The sequence below is a fragment of the Xyrauchen texanus genome, chromosome 31, assembly GCF_025860055.1.
Source record: "Xyrauchen texanus isolate HMW12.3.18 chromosome 31, RBS_HiC_50CHRs, whole genome shotgun sequence".
Classification (NCBI taxonomy): domain Eukaryota; kingdom Metazoa; phylum Chordata; class Actinopteri; order Cypriniformes; family Catostomidae; genus Xyrauchen; species Xyrauchen texanus.
The window spans coordinates 19,262,079-19,277,937 of NC_068306.1; the positions used below are offsets into that span (position 1 = coordinate 19,262,079).

General features: G+C 40.1%; 2 protein-coding genes across 2 annotated transcripts in view; both read left to right on the plus strand.

Annotated features, from left to right (window-relative positions):
* Nucleotides 1–8,752, plus strand: part of LOC127625193 (regulator of G-protein signaling 14-like) — a 49,905-nt gene extending 41,153 nt beyond the window's left edge. The window contains exons 16-19 of the mRNA XM_052100312.1: nucleotides 4,631–4,723; nucleotides 4,847–4,924; nucleotides 7,910–7,966; nucleotides 8,156–8,752. Of these exons, the coding sequence (XP_051956272.1) occupies nucleotides 4,631–4,660 (30 nt within the window). The 3' untranslated portion in view covers nucleotides 4,661–4,723; nucleotides 4,847–4,924; nucleotides 7,910–7,966; nucleotides 8,156–8,752. The remainder of the gene's footprint in view (nucleotides 1–4,630; nucleotides 4,724–4,846; nucleotides 4,925–7,909; nucleotides 7,967–8,155) is intronic.
* A 3,808-nt stretch (nucleotides 8,753–12,560) lies between these two features.
* LOC127624883 (sodium-dependent phosphate transport protein 2A-like) lies at nucleotides 12,561–15,338 on the plus strand. Its single transcript, XM_052099836.1, has 3 exons — nucleotides 12,561–12,570; nucleotides 13,773–13,940; nucleotides 15,205–15,338. The coding sequence occupies exons 1-3, from the start codon at nucleotides 12,561–12,563 to the stop codon at nucleotides 15,336–15,338; spliced, it is 312 nt and encodes a 103-aa protein (XP_051955796.1).
* The last annotated feature ends 521 nt before the right edge of the window (nucleotides 15,339–15,859 follow it).

Here is a 15,859-nt window from a genome sequence, read left to right on the forward strand (position 1 = left end):
GTATCACTATCGGACACGGGCGCAAAATGTTAAGGTAATAGGTTGTTTTTTCAGATGGAGCTGAAACTCTGATATGGTAGTGGGCTCCTTTCCGACACACGCTGTAAGCTGTAGATGAATCACAACAGACTAGGACATCTGACCTATCAGAGCAGAGTAGGCTCTCTGAAAGGAGGAGTTTAGAATGAATCCTTTTAAATGGATCATTGAACGAGCTGTTTGTGACACTGGGAAAAAAAGGTAATGCTGCCATTTAAATTATGAGCAAATTAAAGTGTATTTTGACCTTGGATGCATGTAAATCTATTGTATGAGACCTTTAAAACAAAATTAGGCACGTTTAAAAACCACAATAGGTGCACTTTAAGAGAAAGAAAATGATCTGCAAAAATGTAATAAGTAAAATGCAAGTATAATTAAAAATTTAAGGAGTAAAAAGTACCATTTTTTTAAGTTTTATTTTGAAGTATTCCATTAAAATTGAACTCGAGTAAAGTACAAATCCCAAAAAATTATTCAATTAAAATGAATTAAAATAAAGTATTTCACTCAATTACTATACCTGTGTATTAAAAGTGATTCTAGGCTTGGCTGACACACAGTCTACAGTAAATCTGACGTTATGACAAATGACTGCTTAAAAGATCTACTTAAAAGCTGAATTGACACAAAGAGAAAGTTCACTTCTCTAAAGCTATGTAATATTGTACATTTAACCTTTTCTATAATGTGCATCATCCAAATCTTTGTCATGCTATCTAAAAATGACATAAATTAAGATGTCTTTTGATGTCTGCCTTCTAAACCTGACAGAATGCACAATGACTAAACTACACTGTAAGATATAATGCAAGATAAGAACAACTCACATTAAACACATTTCCTGTGGTCTATTAGATAGTGAGATTGTTCAAGTTCCTTCCTGAATGTTTGTGCACACCATGCTCAAACCAGATCAGATATGAATCACTTGATTGTATTTGGCTTGGTTTATGCAAAATTGTCTTTCATGCCTTATAGCTTACTAGACTTGCCTTTGAATTACTCATAAAAGAAGATGCAAGGCAAAGGGTAAAGTCAAACAATGCAAATGATTCAATGTAATCACAAAGGTTCAGGCAACATGAATGAGTCAAGGTAATCATTTTCCAATACTTATGTGAATCAACTCAATAGCTTGTTTAAACTACAGTGTGGGAATTTCCTAATGTTCAAAGTTTCAATAGTCTTACTTATTGAAAGATGAAAATCAAGTTTTGATACAGGGGTCCTTGTAATCTAAACCCACCATGGAGGGACACTGCCTGCCACATTCATTCCTTCATCTGTCAGGCTCCTGGTACTGGCTTGTTACCATGGCAATACCGTCTGGGGATGCAGTCGAGAGAAATGAGTCCTAGTTGGCCTCAGTCCTGGGTGGGATTTTAAATGGCTGCACGTCTATCTATCTCGCCCTCATAGTCTCTCAATTGCTAGCAAACGCACACACACACACACACACATACACACACCTTTCATATGCTTTGTGAGGACTGATAATTTGATGATTCACCATCTGCTGCTAACATTTGCACCAAACTCATATTTGATGTCAGAATAACCTGAGTCTGTGAAGTGCTGCTCTTTAATACTTTTTAAACAAGGAGAGTATTTGGAAGTTTACATACACTCCATCCTTATGTTTCTAGTGCACATTTCAAAAGAATTGAATCTCCCTTTCTCTATTATGTAGAGTTTTGCACAGTTTACTCTGTATACATTCGACAGTGCTGCTCTTTACTTCAGGACGCCAGATTTGACATCAGACATCAAGAGGTGACTAAAGTACCAAATTTGTTTATCGTACAAAAATAATTAAAAAAAGGCCTTAAAATCAAACAGTGAAATGTATTAATATTACCATGGCATGAACTGCATAGCCCCAATAATATGCAAATTTATACATGACATACTATAGGCTGAATTGGAAAGCTGGACATTTTTAAAAGCATAACAGCCACTGTGTGATTTACAATGCAGTCTTTATATGTAGTAGGAGTGCAAGATGTTTGCGTGACGTCATGCACCCACAATGCATGAAATCAGAGCTGAACATTTCTGCACAAGTTTCCAAGCTGGATGTCTGACTTAAAGTGGCGTTCCATTGCACTATTCCTAATAGGAAGTAGGAAAATGTAGATGATGAGATTAACTTCACTGCCAACATCTCATCAACTGCTTGGTCTTGCAGATTCATGCATTACAACATCAGGAAAATCAGACCTTTCCTAGTTGAATGCAACACAGCTCCTGGTCCAAGCTCTGGTCATTTCAAGGCTGGACTACTGTAATGCCTGTAGCACGATTAAGCCACTGCAGATGGTCCAGAACGCTTCAGTGCATCTGGTCTTCAATCGGCCAAAGATTGCTCACGTCAACCTACTCTTGAATTCGCTCCACTGGCTACCAGTAGCATGCCTGCATTAAAATCAAGGCTTTGACTCTGGCCTTCAGGATAGCCAATGGAGCAGCACCCTCATATTTCTATTCACTCCTTCCTGTCTATGTTTCAACTAGCTCTCTGTGGTCAAAGAACAAGTAGCGCCTGGTTGTCCCGTCGCAAAGACGCACAAAGTCTATTTCACGATCATTCACTTTCTCTGTTCTTCTGTGGTGGAATGAGCTTCCAACCTCCACACGATCTGCTGTTACCATCTCAGCATTCAAGAACCAGCTGAAAACACATCTGTTCCACTAGCACTTAAATAGTCCACACTAAATGAACATACTATTTAACAATAATTAAAACAAAAATGTCTTGTTTGTCTCTCTCTTCTATTGTAGCATATATACTACTCCAGCCACTTTGAGGGCTTGGCAGTGTAATATTGCAGATATTGTTGACTTTTGTATGACAAATTATAGATAAAAGCATTTGCTAAAATGTAAATGTGTTGCAAAAGTAAGTCACAGTATGCAAATACCACACAAATGAATGGGAAGTGCTGTAAACTGACACCTACCTCTAGCAAAACTGTCAGTGTTATTGCAGGAAACTCCACACATAGTTCATTCCAAAAGGATTCTTTAGTGTAAAACATGTTGAAGATTAGCTAACAGGCAGTCAGTTCATTAAGTGATGAGCTGTTTCCTCACAAAAGCAGTTTATTCAGAACACTCAAGCATCTCTTTCATAGATATCCATAAAAAAAAGCCCTTTTCTCTCTTTGCTAGTGTGCTGCCATAGAATGCCTATGGGAATACTGTCTTATGCTATTTTATGCTAATCTTAAAGGGTCCGCCTGGTAGAAGGGCTCCACTTGAAATTTTTGATGATGAAATCAGTCTGTGCTTACAGAAATTTAAACCACTGCCCCCAGAGGCCGAAGCTGGAAATGTTGTTAACTAATTTCCAGGTGAAATAGCCACAGGTTGGTGCAAAAAAGCGATATGCAGTTTGTTATAAATGATGCAACAGGGAAAGGCAAACAATTTTGATTTGATAAAAAATGTCTGATAGAGGAAGGCACTTCGATTCAGGGTCGATTGGGTTAGAGCATGCGGTTTATTCCTGTTCATTATCTCACATAATTTGCTACTAATAAAATCATTTATCATTTCTGATAATCTGAAAAACACTTCCTCTAATACAGTTTATTATCCTAACTGTAGGAGTTTGCAGTTGCCAAGCCAAATATATACTGGGCTCATGTACAGGTACAGTATGTATAGTGCATGGCCATAGGTTTGGGTTTAAAGTCATTTTACAACAGCTTTGAACGCAGCTCGTCAAATCAATAGAGTCGGAACTGTCTGTTTTATATTATACAGCAGTAGTGGTTCTAGCTGTATGGGACCCTGGACGAAACCATCTTCAGCACTTCAAGTTGTTGACTTTGTTTGGAGTTGTGGGTGGTTGGAGATGAGATGGCTGGTGGACTTCAGGGCGCCCACTTTTTTGTGTGGTGCCTCATGGCGACTGCCATGTCGTCTATGCCTAAATCCGTCCCTGTTATGCAATTTTGTATGCATTTTACAAATACATTTGACAGAATTCAGTATTCCTGAGAGCTGTTACTGCAATTATTTGGATACATTTCTGTAATAAAAACAAATTCCCCTCAAAACCTAGAGGCATTTGAGTGGAAAGGGATTTTTGTTTTGCCTAAATGTTGCTTCATTTGAATGTTAACATAACTGTTAACATTCTGCCATTTTGTTGCTTTTGGGTTATGTAAATGTAGCTTTGTGTTGACATGCAGTTTCCAGGGTGCCATTTTATGCATTTACAATGGGCCTTTCCGGCTTCACTTTTGCCTCACAAATGCTTTCTCAATCTCAGCTCCTCCTACCTTTTTATGGCGTTACCGCCAGAAGCAATTTAGAATAATTTTGTTTGGTGACAAATATTCTACAGACATGGCAGAAAATGTGGTGAAAATGAACCAGCATCTCTAACAAAGACCCTCGCTTTACTGAGCAGCCCCATAATCTCTAAGGGCCAATTACTGACACATTTTGACATGAAAATTTCCTATCAAACAAACTGAGAGACAGTCTGAAATGAAATGCTTCTTTCTGTATTTTTTTTTATCATAGTTTGCTTTGATTCCAAAATGAATTATATTGTTCTTCTCTGTTATATTTGCAGGGAACTGATAGTGTTGACTACATTGCCTAGTGAAACAGCTGATTTACCATCTTGAGGGATCAGAGCTGAGACATGGAGAGGACAGAGAATAAAGTATGTAGAGAATGAATCAACTGCTCAAAGTATACCACAAACAGTGGAAATTATAAAAGGCATAGATATTCAAATGGTACATGTTCCTGGGCTAAACATTTATCTTATGTTCATTCCCCCGAGGTATCCGCAATCTCTCCACAAAAACAGACATTCAGAAATAGGTCCAAGTCCACAGATGAGGTACAGCAAGCCAAAAAGGTAATGGACACAGTTCGGATCCAATGCAATTGCCTGTAATGAACAGCAAGCACTGCAGCCAATGAATACCACTATAAACCCAACAACCCACATGCTACTATGTCCCATATGTTTCACACTCACATCTTTGAGATGCTAATAACATAACATTACTTGTGCCTGAAAGGGGGTGATGTCTCTGTTGGTAAGAGCAGGAGTCTGTGTGTAACTCATTCTTTTTTCAGCTGTCCAGCACCATCTAGTGATGTGGTCAAATAATGTGTGTGTGTGTGTGCGTGTGTTTGTGTGTTCTTAACTAAAGTTTGGGGACAATTTTGTTCCTCAAAGTGAGCTAAATTTGACAAAAATTTGAGAAAAAATATTATTTTTAATAATATTATTAAAAATAATATTGTGTAGATCCCCCTTGTGTCAACAAAACAGCACCAACCCTCATCTCAGAAAAGCATTCTGAGATACTAACAACCTGTCCCTGAGTGTCGACAAAACAAAAGAGATGGTTGTTGACTTTAGGAGAGCACAAGGTGAACACACTCCGCTGAACATCGACGGCTCCTCTTTGGAGATCGTCAAGAGCACCAAATTCCTTGGTGTTCACCTGGTGGAGAACCTCACCTGGTCCCTCAACACCAGCTCTATCACCAAGAAAGCCCAGCAGCATCTCTACTTTCTTCGAAGGCTGAGGAAAGCACATCTCCCACCCCCCATCCTCACTACATTATATAGAGGGACTATTGAGAGCATCCTGAGCAGCTGCATCACTGCCTGGTTTGGGACTTGCACCGTTTCGGACCGCAAAGCCCTGCAGAGGATAGTGAGGACAGCTGAGAAGATCACTGGGGTCTCTCTTCCCTCCATCAAAGACATTTACAAAAAACACTGTATCCGCAAAGCAACCAGCATTGTGGACGACCCCACACACCCCTCACACAAACTCTTTATCCTCCTGCCGTCTGGCAAGAGGTACCGAAGTATTCGGGCCCTCACGGCCAGACTGTGTAACAGCTTCTTCCCCCAAGTCATCAGACTCCTCAATACTCAGAGACTGGTTTGACACACACACACACACACACGTGTCCTGAGTTGCACTTTAATTACTGTCACTTTATACCTGTTTGCTACCTAAATAACTGCTATGTGCATAGATCACTATCTTATAGTATGTTATGTTTACGTTTTTATAAACTGTCATCTTTTTGCACTACTGAGTACTGGTCGGCGCTGCACTGTGTCTATTGTCCTGTTCATTGTCAGAAATTTGTTGTACTGTCCCGTACTTTTTGCACATGTTTACACGTGCACTTTATATAGGTATATATAGGTATTTTATATAGGTATTTTATTTTGTGTGTAGTCTCATGTGGTCCTGTGTTGGTCCTTTGTTGTTTTTATGTAGCACCATGGTCCTAGAGGAACGTTGTCTCATTTTGCTGTGTACTGTACTAACTGTATATGGTTGAAACGACAATAAAAACCACTTGACTTGACTTGACTTCTTTCCACAATTGTTCAGAGCGGTTATCTGAATTACCATAGACTTTGTCAGTTCGAACCAGTCTGGCCATTCTCTGTTGACCTCTTTCATCAACAATGCATTTCCATCCACAGAACTGCTGCTCACTGGATGTTTTTTGTTATTGGCACCTTTCGAAGTAAATTCTAGAGCAGGGGTGGCAACCTAGGAATGGTACGCAGAGGGGTAATCACTGGCATGCCAGCAATGGCGAGAGAGGAGTAGACTATTCCGCACCTGCACTACAGTCTATATCTTGATGTAATCCTTCCTCAAGTTCACGCAGCATGTTTTCATGAGCTGAATGGGAGGCTAAACACAACGTTAAAATGTGACGATTAAAAGAGAAAATATAAACCCACATCGTGGGGTTCAAAAATCTGAGTTTATTCAAAATACTAATTAATCCTGGATATAAAGTTTTGGGATATTGCAGGTGCGATTCACCAAAAGAGGCTAAATAGTAATAATAAAAGAATGTTTCAAAATATAAGCTGAAATTGAAGAATTTGTGACAGAAATGTATAACAAATGTATAGTAAAATATAATATTCACTGTAATGATAATAATAATAATAATGAAGCAATATATCACAAGTAAAACTGCTGTTGAATAAAAGTTTGGCAAAACAAATGCAATAACATGTTGAAAAGTTATATTTTCACTTGTTAAAAGATTTAAGAATGAATTGATTAGACACCATTATGATGATGAAATTTAATTAAACTAAAACACGGAGTTCTGGAAAATAATAATAATAATAATAATAACAACAAAAAGGAAAACATGATTTGGTAGAGAATAAAACAGATTTTGGGTGCTACTTAAAAACACTTGAAAAAAATGCATCCTTGACTGAGAAACCCTTGAAGGAAACATGGATTTTTATTTATTTGTTATTTACAGTGAAAAATAACATTTAAGACGGGCTAAACAGGTGTGATCAGTAGCACATTATCATATTAGCATATTAATGCTGTGGTACTGAAATTGGGATTGAGAACTGTGAAATTTCACTGGTATCAGTACTGACTACAGACATTTTGTTACCGTGACAACACTAGCACCAACAATCACGCCACCGTCCAAATCACTAATTGTGGTTGATGTGAACATTAACTGAAGCTTAAACTTAAATGAAATTATATTTTAAAATGACACATAGTTATGTCTACATGACGGGGACATTTGGTCCCCATCATATAGGCACAATCTGAAATCACCCAGAAGACCCCATTAGGAAAGCAGCTTAATAAACATTCCAAATAATGTTCTAAAATCTAAAAATCAAAAAATGTTTCTGATGGTTGGGTTTAAGGGTAGGGGTAAGGGTTATGGCACAAAAAAAATATAAGCTCAGTATGAAAACATTAGAGGCCAACGGACATCCCCTCCATGCTAGAAAAATGTATGTTTATTTAAAAATTCTCTTATTCTTATTCTGATGTCTGTTTTTGCCCTCCTGCCACAGGCCTTTCACACACCACAGAAGTCTCTCCCGACTAAACCAGAGACTGAGAAACTAAAGGTAAACATGTAATGATTGATTATGGACTGCTTTTAAAGCTACACTTTGAAACAAATAGATCAAAGATTAGACCAAAGATGAGACATTTCTGCTTTTGCTGTCAGAGCCTCTTTATTATTTGGTACATGGTTGTGTTTGCTGTTTGATGTCTTTGATTTTGCTGAATCTAAATATTTTTATATTTTATAGGAGACCTCAGAACTGAGTGCCTCATTGGAGGAGATCAAATGATTGCAGGATTCCAACTTTTGGGGTTTTGAGACAAGGAATTGTTCTGTGTGTTTGTTTATTCCATTGCGACTTACTTTTACTCAGTTTAGTTGGCAGAATCACAGGTGTTTTGAAGGAAAATCACGACCATAATCACGTGCTGCTGCTTTCATTTGTATGAGTCTGTTAATATTTATACAGATCACAGTGAATTGTGTCTGTTGATGTTTTGAGCCAATGTTTAGTTTAGTGTTGATATGTGTAGCCAAATTCGTAGTAAGTCATTTGTGATGGCTATTGAGTCACAACTCAACTTTAGATACCTTTGTGACCCTAGACAGTAAAGTAGGAAGCTGTAGAAGATGAGGGCAGTTTCCTTATTCCTCTGTAATATTTTTTTCTCCTGTTTTTGTAATAAGTTAAGGAGTTAGGGAAGTTTCTTTGTATTTTGGTTTATTTTTATTTTCTTGCTTGTGAAAATGTATTTTCTTCCAGAGAGTTGGATTGTCTTTTGTTTGTTATTTTAGCCAATACTCATCCCTGTAATTGTTTTGCTTCTTTCTTTTGCTGTTCAATTTCAATAAATTATGACCAACAGCTTACTTTGTCTGCAGTGTCATGTTTATGCTGTGTACTTTCACCTATGGGATGTAACAAAATAATATATAAATAGATACAAACAATTAATGGAATATTCTGGATTCAATACAAGTTCAAATCGAGGTTACAGTGAGGCATTTATAATAGAAGTAATAGGGACAATATTTAGAGGGTTTAAAAGGCAGAAATTTGAAGTGAATAATTTAAGAAAAGCTCTTCAATTCAGAAACAATAAGGTTCCATTCATTAGCATTAGTTACTGCATTAGGAATCAATTAACAACATACTTTTCACAGCGTGTGATAAAAACAATTGTTCATTGTTAATTTATGCTAGTTCATATTAAAATAACCAATGATAACAAATAAAACATTTGATTTAAATGCATTAGTATATGTTGAATTTAACATTTACCAAGATTAATAAATGCTGTAAAAGTATTGTTTACCTTAACACATTTTGTTAACTTATTTTGACTATCAGAACCTTAGTGTAGTGTTAACATTAATTATTTAGTTAAACTTGTTTGTTATTTGAGCTGTAAAGTTGTTTACATACTTTTACAGCATTTTAAAGCATTGTCATAATGGCAACAAAGTTTTTGCTGTGATACTGGTCTAAGTAGCTGTTGTTAGGCAAGAGACTGTGCTGCACTTCACTTGAAAATTAAGGTAAATCTTTGACTGGTAACAGACAGATGCTGAGAGATCACATCATGAGCTTTCAGCTGCTCAAAATTATTTCAGATTATTTTGCACTCAAAATGACTGCTGCCTGGATCATTAGTGCTGTTGCTTCATTGTCATTTCACCACAGCCAGCTCACTGCATGAGAACTGATTAATCTGAGAATTGGAGTTTCATAATGATGTGCAGACAGTGACATTTTATGTCATACTATTTAATGAATAAATTCTGCCAAACCTTTCATTTCCTTTTCATTGCCATGGGCTCAGGCAAGCTGATGGGCAAGATATCATTAAGATGACGAGGTCCCTGTGAGGTTATCTTGCTGCTGGGGTCTCTCATTCCAGAGTGATAGGTTTGGATGCAAGTTTGGACCTCCATCGGTTGGATACCCACATGACAAGTATTGTATAAAGAAACCTTTGTCAGCTTTAATTGCGGAGTTAAGCGTGTTATTCATACATTTTTGCAGTTAATTCAATGAGATCTATGAACACAGGAAGTTGCAATGTAACTGATTATTTCAAGCTGAAATGTACAAACACCTTCGATAATTCTAAAGACGAGTTAGTTGTTTGTGGGTCAATAACGTGACACAATTTGTTCGATTTTTTTAAATTCAATTTTTTTATTTGGTCTGGATCTAGTAAGTTATTTAAAAAATACATAAAAATGCAGTTCACACAAAAAAACGTCATGGTTACCGTTGTAACCTCTGTTCCCCGAGGGAAGGAACGAGACGTTGTGTCGAATGAAGTGACACAAAGGGGTATTCCTGGGACGCCAAACCTACCTCTGAACCCCGCACCATGGGAAATACATCACAGGGAGTTTGCCTGAGAAGGGAACTAAGCCCGTGGAGCCCGACCCCATTACAGAGCACCTGTGACTTGTAGTGGGTCTGGCCGCGAATTGCTCCGCTTAATTTGCCGGCCAGAAGGCTAGGGAGGAGATGCTTAGTGACTAACCTGGGATCGAAGGTGCACTGGATCAACTTGGTGAAGGACGCTGTGTGCAAGCGGAACACCCGGTCGGTTGTGCCGCGTTACCGAGTTCTACCGGCTCGAACCTGACAAAACACGGGATGAGACTAACTCAACTCTGTGATTGTAAAATCTGGCAAAGGTGTTGGGTGTTGCCCAGCTCGCTGCTCTGCAGATGTCTGCAAAGAAGGTGCCATGGGCCATTGCCAGCAAGGATGCCACACTTCTCGTAGAGTGTGTTCTAACCCACAAGGGGGGCGGGCACGGCCTGGGTTTGATAAGCTAAGGAAATAGCATCAACGACCTAGTGAGGTAACCTCTGTTTGGAGACGGCGTTCCCTTTCCGCCATCCGCCGAAGCAGACAAAGAGCTGCTCAGCGCACCCGGCAGGGGGCAGGTTAGAGACTGAGGAAGAGGTCCTAGAGAGGCGTCTTCGGAACTCGTCAGCGCTGGTCTGCCGAGGCTGAGCAGTCTCAGGGCCGGAGGTGAGGGATCTGCGTTCGGGGAGCTGGGACTGTAGAGTTTTGGGGCCGGGGCGCAGTGAGAACGGCGTGCATTGGCTGAATGGAATTTAAACAAGGATTCTCCTCCCGGCCCTCCACCGGGGGATGGAGTGGTCTTGGTACCAGCTCCAGAGCGAACGTCTGACTGCCTGGGTCTCAGGAGCGCTTCGGAGCTTTCCTGGTCCTGGAAGGGGTCCTGGAGACGGGGGGCAATTGCCGCCTGCGAAGTGCTCCATGCTGGGGCTGAGAGCTGGGCCCGGTTTGAGGCAGAGCTTCCGTTTTTTTTAGCTGCAGGAGGACGCCCTCGGCGAGCAGGCGGGGGTCGGAACTACCTAGGTGCAGATCTTTGAGTGCCTTGGCTTGGTGAACTTGCAGGAGAGCCATGGCATGCAGGGCAGAGGCGGCCTGTCCGGTGGCGCTGTAGACTTTCAAGGTCAGTGATGATGTCATTCTACAGTCTCTGGAGGGGAGTAAAGGGTGGTTCCGCCAGGTGGCGGCGTTCTCGGGACACAAGTGGATCGCATCCGCTCTGTCCATCTGGGGGACCTCCATGTACCTGTGGGCCGCCCCGTCATCCAGGGTAGTGAGAGCGGCGAGCGGAGGGGTCGATTCCGGGCAGTAAAAGGTGCCCTCCACGACCGTGTCAGCTCGTCATGCACTTCCGGGAAGAAAGGAACCGGGGGGGTTATGGGATCTATGGGTGGCGCTATGGGCTGCGCCCTGACCCAAAGAACCGACCGAGTAGCTGAGGGGGGGACAGAGGTTTCCAGTCCAGCCTCACGCTCGCGGCGGCCCAGGAAAGCAAAGTGGACATCTGCACGTCAGCCTCAGACTGGGCGAGCAGACCCCAAGGTGGCAGCCCAGACGAGTCATCAGCATTCGACGCCGCTGTGACGCTCTACAATGCAGCGGCAATGTCATCATCCAATTCCGGGGGCTCAAGGGAGAATGCCGGCTGGCCGCTAGGCAAACGTGCCGGGGGGCGGGTGGTTCGTGGGGATTTACTTGGCGAAACCGAGCCCGTTGTCATCCCCAAATTCCCTTCATCGCCAGCCAGGTTGTCCTCAACCCTGTGGGAAGAAGGAACGACGTGGGGGGCGGCTGAAGTGGCTTTCTCCCGTGAGTAAAGAAAGTCGTGACCGCAGTGTCACATATCATAATGTTGCACATTATGATATGTGACACAGATTGGTATAGATTGTGTTCCAAACAGTGTTTGATGTTGGATCTGCCATTCCCATCATCAAGGGCTCTAACATCGACACTTCTGTCACCAACACCATGGCATCGTGGATCTAATGCAGGAAGAGGAGAGAGAGGAGTTCAAATGGTAGAGAGAGCTTACCTCACAGTGTCACCCATTCAAACATCAAAACAAGTCTGAAGCTCATCGATGACGAAGTCTATACTGTAAGTTTGTATATAAAAGGGATAGTTCACCCAAAAATTTATTAATTAATTCTGCCATCTGCCATGATTGGGATCAGACATTTTGGCATCAATTCAAACAAAATCACATATCTTTCCGTAGAGCTACTGAAACAACGTTGCATGAGCAACCTCCAAGACACAGGCTATGGTCCCATTGCTGTCAAGAAGGAATCGCATACACATGAACAATGGTGAGTGCGATTCTGAGGTTGCATTTAAGCTCTAAGATTACATCTGTACTCCACTGATGGTTGGGTTAAGGGTTTGTGTTTGGTTGTAGAGTTTGTGTTTGGTTGTAGAGTTAATAAAATATATATTTGTGTTAAGGGTTTGTGTTTGGTTGTAGAGTTAATAAAATATATATTCCTGTTGACTGCATTACATCAGTTACAACTAAAAATACAACTCGCTTTAGGCATCCCTCTGTGGACATTTCACCAGGAAACTGGAGCTCCCACGTGCCCATACGTTCAGTAACACTTCCAGCTTCCACCAATGGAGGCAGTGATTCAAATTTCAGTAAGCAAAATTTTCAACTTCCTGTTGCTGGACTCAGAGTCAAAAAGTCAGATATTTGGGTGAACTATTCTTTGAAGTAGTTAAGTTTGAACAAAATCTAATGTTTGAGGAATATCAATGCAGTGCTGCACTGCAAGCACTGTAATAAAAAGAGAATTAGGATTTTGTTAAACTTTTGCAGTCTATTTACCTATTCCGCTGCTTGCCCTCCAGTACTGTCTCTTATTAACAATCTGGATTTGTAATAAAAAAAATATGATTTCAAAAAATAGAAAAAATTATTGTTTTTAGTCTTTCTGAAGTCTGTTTGCCTCATCTTCATTTACTTGGAATGCTGTCTGGGATAATAACTGTCATATATTCTGCATTAGTACTGCCTGTAATAGAGACCACCACTGAGTCATATGGTTGTTTAAAAAAGACTGACTACACATTCAAGATCAACAGCAGTTTTCAGGTTGTTTTAGAAAAAGAGGATGTTTTTACACTTTGAATGGGCTTTTGAGTCATCCTGCTTCAAATAATGACTTGCAGGCAATCGGCTACATATTAGTAATTATTTTTCCACTTTTACATCCGGAGAGCACAAGACCCACCTTTTGTGAAAGAACAAATAATATCTCTATATTTATCAGAGGACAGTCTATGGCTCAAGCCCTCAATTATAAGTGCCTACATCATTTCCAGCAGATGCATTTTGTGCTGCATAAATAATGTTAATTTATAAGAATGTGAAATCCTCTTTGGTAACACGTAACACGTGATCCCATAATCACCAACTGATGGCCTCATCACTGTGAATGGGCACACATGCCTATCAAATTGTGATTGATAGCTGCATTTTCACTGGAGACTGAAGTGCGTGTTTGACCAGGCTCTCATCTATTTGTTGATAACCAATTGTCTGATCTGGCTGTGGAGTTGATTATGCTGGCTTCCTCGCTGCTGGAGCTCTGTTCCTGTCTCCGGCTGCTGATTAAGATACTGAACTCCCTTCTTCAGGGCCAAGTGGCCAAAGCCATTCAGAAAATAATTTGCATAGGTGAGAACTATGGTACATATTCAAAGGACACATCTGATTGTGAGGTACAGTGTTCCACACTGTAAAAGGTGCCTTGGATATCTTACTGTGTAAGAAACTTATTCAGTGACCCCCATTTGAACACATTTGTACCCTTAAGTGACACTTAAACATATCAAAATGTCATTGCATTAGATACAAAATATCAAACCAAGAGGCATCTGCCAACAAAAAACTAGGCTGCCTGACCCCACTCCTAATGTGGAGCACCATCTTTGGCTTCTCCCACTCTACCCACCATGGTCTGTTCCACAGACTCTGCCCTGGTCTGTTCCGGCCTCACCCTCGACTTTTCTGTTTGGTTTTCAGTTAATGTTTCATCTGCCTTCCTCGATTACCTGTTGATTTCTCTCTCTGTTTAGTTCCCTCATGTGGACAGAGCATAGACATACAGAGTAATTACTATGTAAATTTTGCAACAGGAGGTTGAACGTTCTGCTGCTGAAACCGGTCAGTAAAATTGCAACAAATAATCCTCACCATTGTTTTTGTGAACACAAGTACTTCCTGGTTTCCATGGGACAAGAACATGGATAATAATGCATGCAATACGCTATCAGTAGCACCACAGGCAAAGGTGAAAGGTGTAAATTGATACAAAAATGTATGATGGGGGATGGTGATTGTCAGTGATCTGGTAATATGTCAATTCAGGGCACATGAACATTTGGAAGCAGCAGGTTGGTTTCTTGTGTGATCATTTTAACATATAAACTGTTGTGCATCAACAAACAAGATTGAGAGAAGGAGTGAGATAGAATAGAAAAAAAGGATGGGAGAAATAATGGCAAGAGAAGAAAGAGATCTTCATTTGATGCTTTAAGCCTACTCTAATCCACCTGCCCCATCGATGGATGTAAGAGTGATGGACTAACATTGCTCCTGGATTTATTGTAATTAGCTACACGGTGATTCAACTTCCTAGTGAGGCATTAAAGCCTCACTAGGAAGTTGTGTGCTTTCTAATTACACTGTCTGGGAGACCACAAATCCTATGAAGTTTTAGTGCCGCCACCGAAACCGTTATTTGGGCAGCCTACATTTTTAAAACATATTGTTACTTTAAAAGGCAAACACGCTGGTTGGCTTTTCAAACAGATATAGCCACATAAAGTTGTGGTCATTGATGGTCATCCCATTTGCTGTCGACAAGGTTAGATTCATATTATAACATAATTTCATCAGCTACAGAAATCCTAGTGTTTCATGTTCATTGCACTTTCAGGTATTGGAGTGATACGTATTGAGTGTGCCAACCCTCTGACACAGGGCTCCAATATTGGGACGACTACTACAGCCCTCTTAACCGTATTAGCTAGCCCAGGAGACAAGTTAGCTGCTGCCTTTCAGTTAACTTAATTTGTAATAATAATAATAGACTTTAATTACTATAAGCCTTAATAGACTTTAATTCCCACTCGAATAAGAATCAGATTCACTGACTCAATTTGGAAAGCTTATAAATACACTGGGAATTCACTAAGAATATATTGTGCCCCCTAATGAAAATGTGCAAATCAGGTAATGTCGCAACAGACAACAATGTTGTACATTTGCGCAGCGCAGTTCTCAGTCTTGCAGGTACGTAATCCAAACATAAAGTGTGGTCCATGTACATTTGCTTACATTTGCATAGACATTGAAATGTACATTACTGATGTTTTGACAGCATGTAAAATGTAAACCATTTTATGTATGAACACATTTAAAGGTGTAAAATTATTTATGAATCCTTATATTAAATTAATGGAATGAATCAGCGGATTTTATTTTAATCAATGAGATGAATAAAATGTTTAATGCCAAGACATTTATTTAAACAGTGTACACATTTACATAATTAGACATTATAAAGGTTGCATTCTGTTCTGTGTGATTTA

Bases quoted from the DNA above. Each gene is read 5' to 3' on its own strand.
- LOC127624883 (XM_052099836.1), top strand. The intron at 13,941-15,204 runs GTGAGAACTATG...TTGCACTTTCAG, and splicing joins TCAGAAAATAATTTGCATAG to GTATTGGAGTGATACGTATT.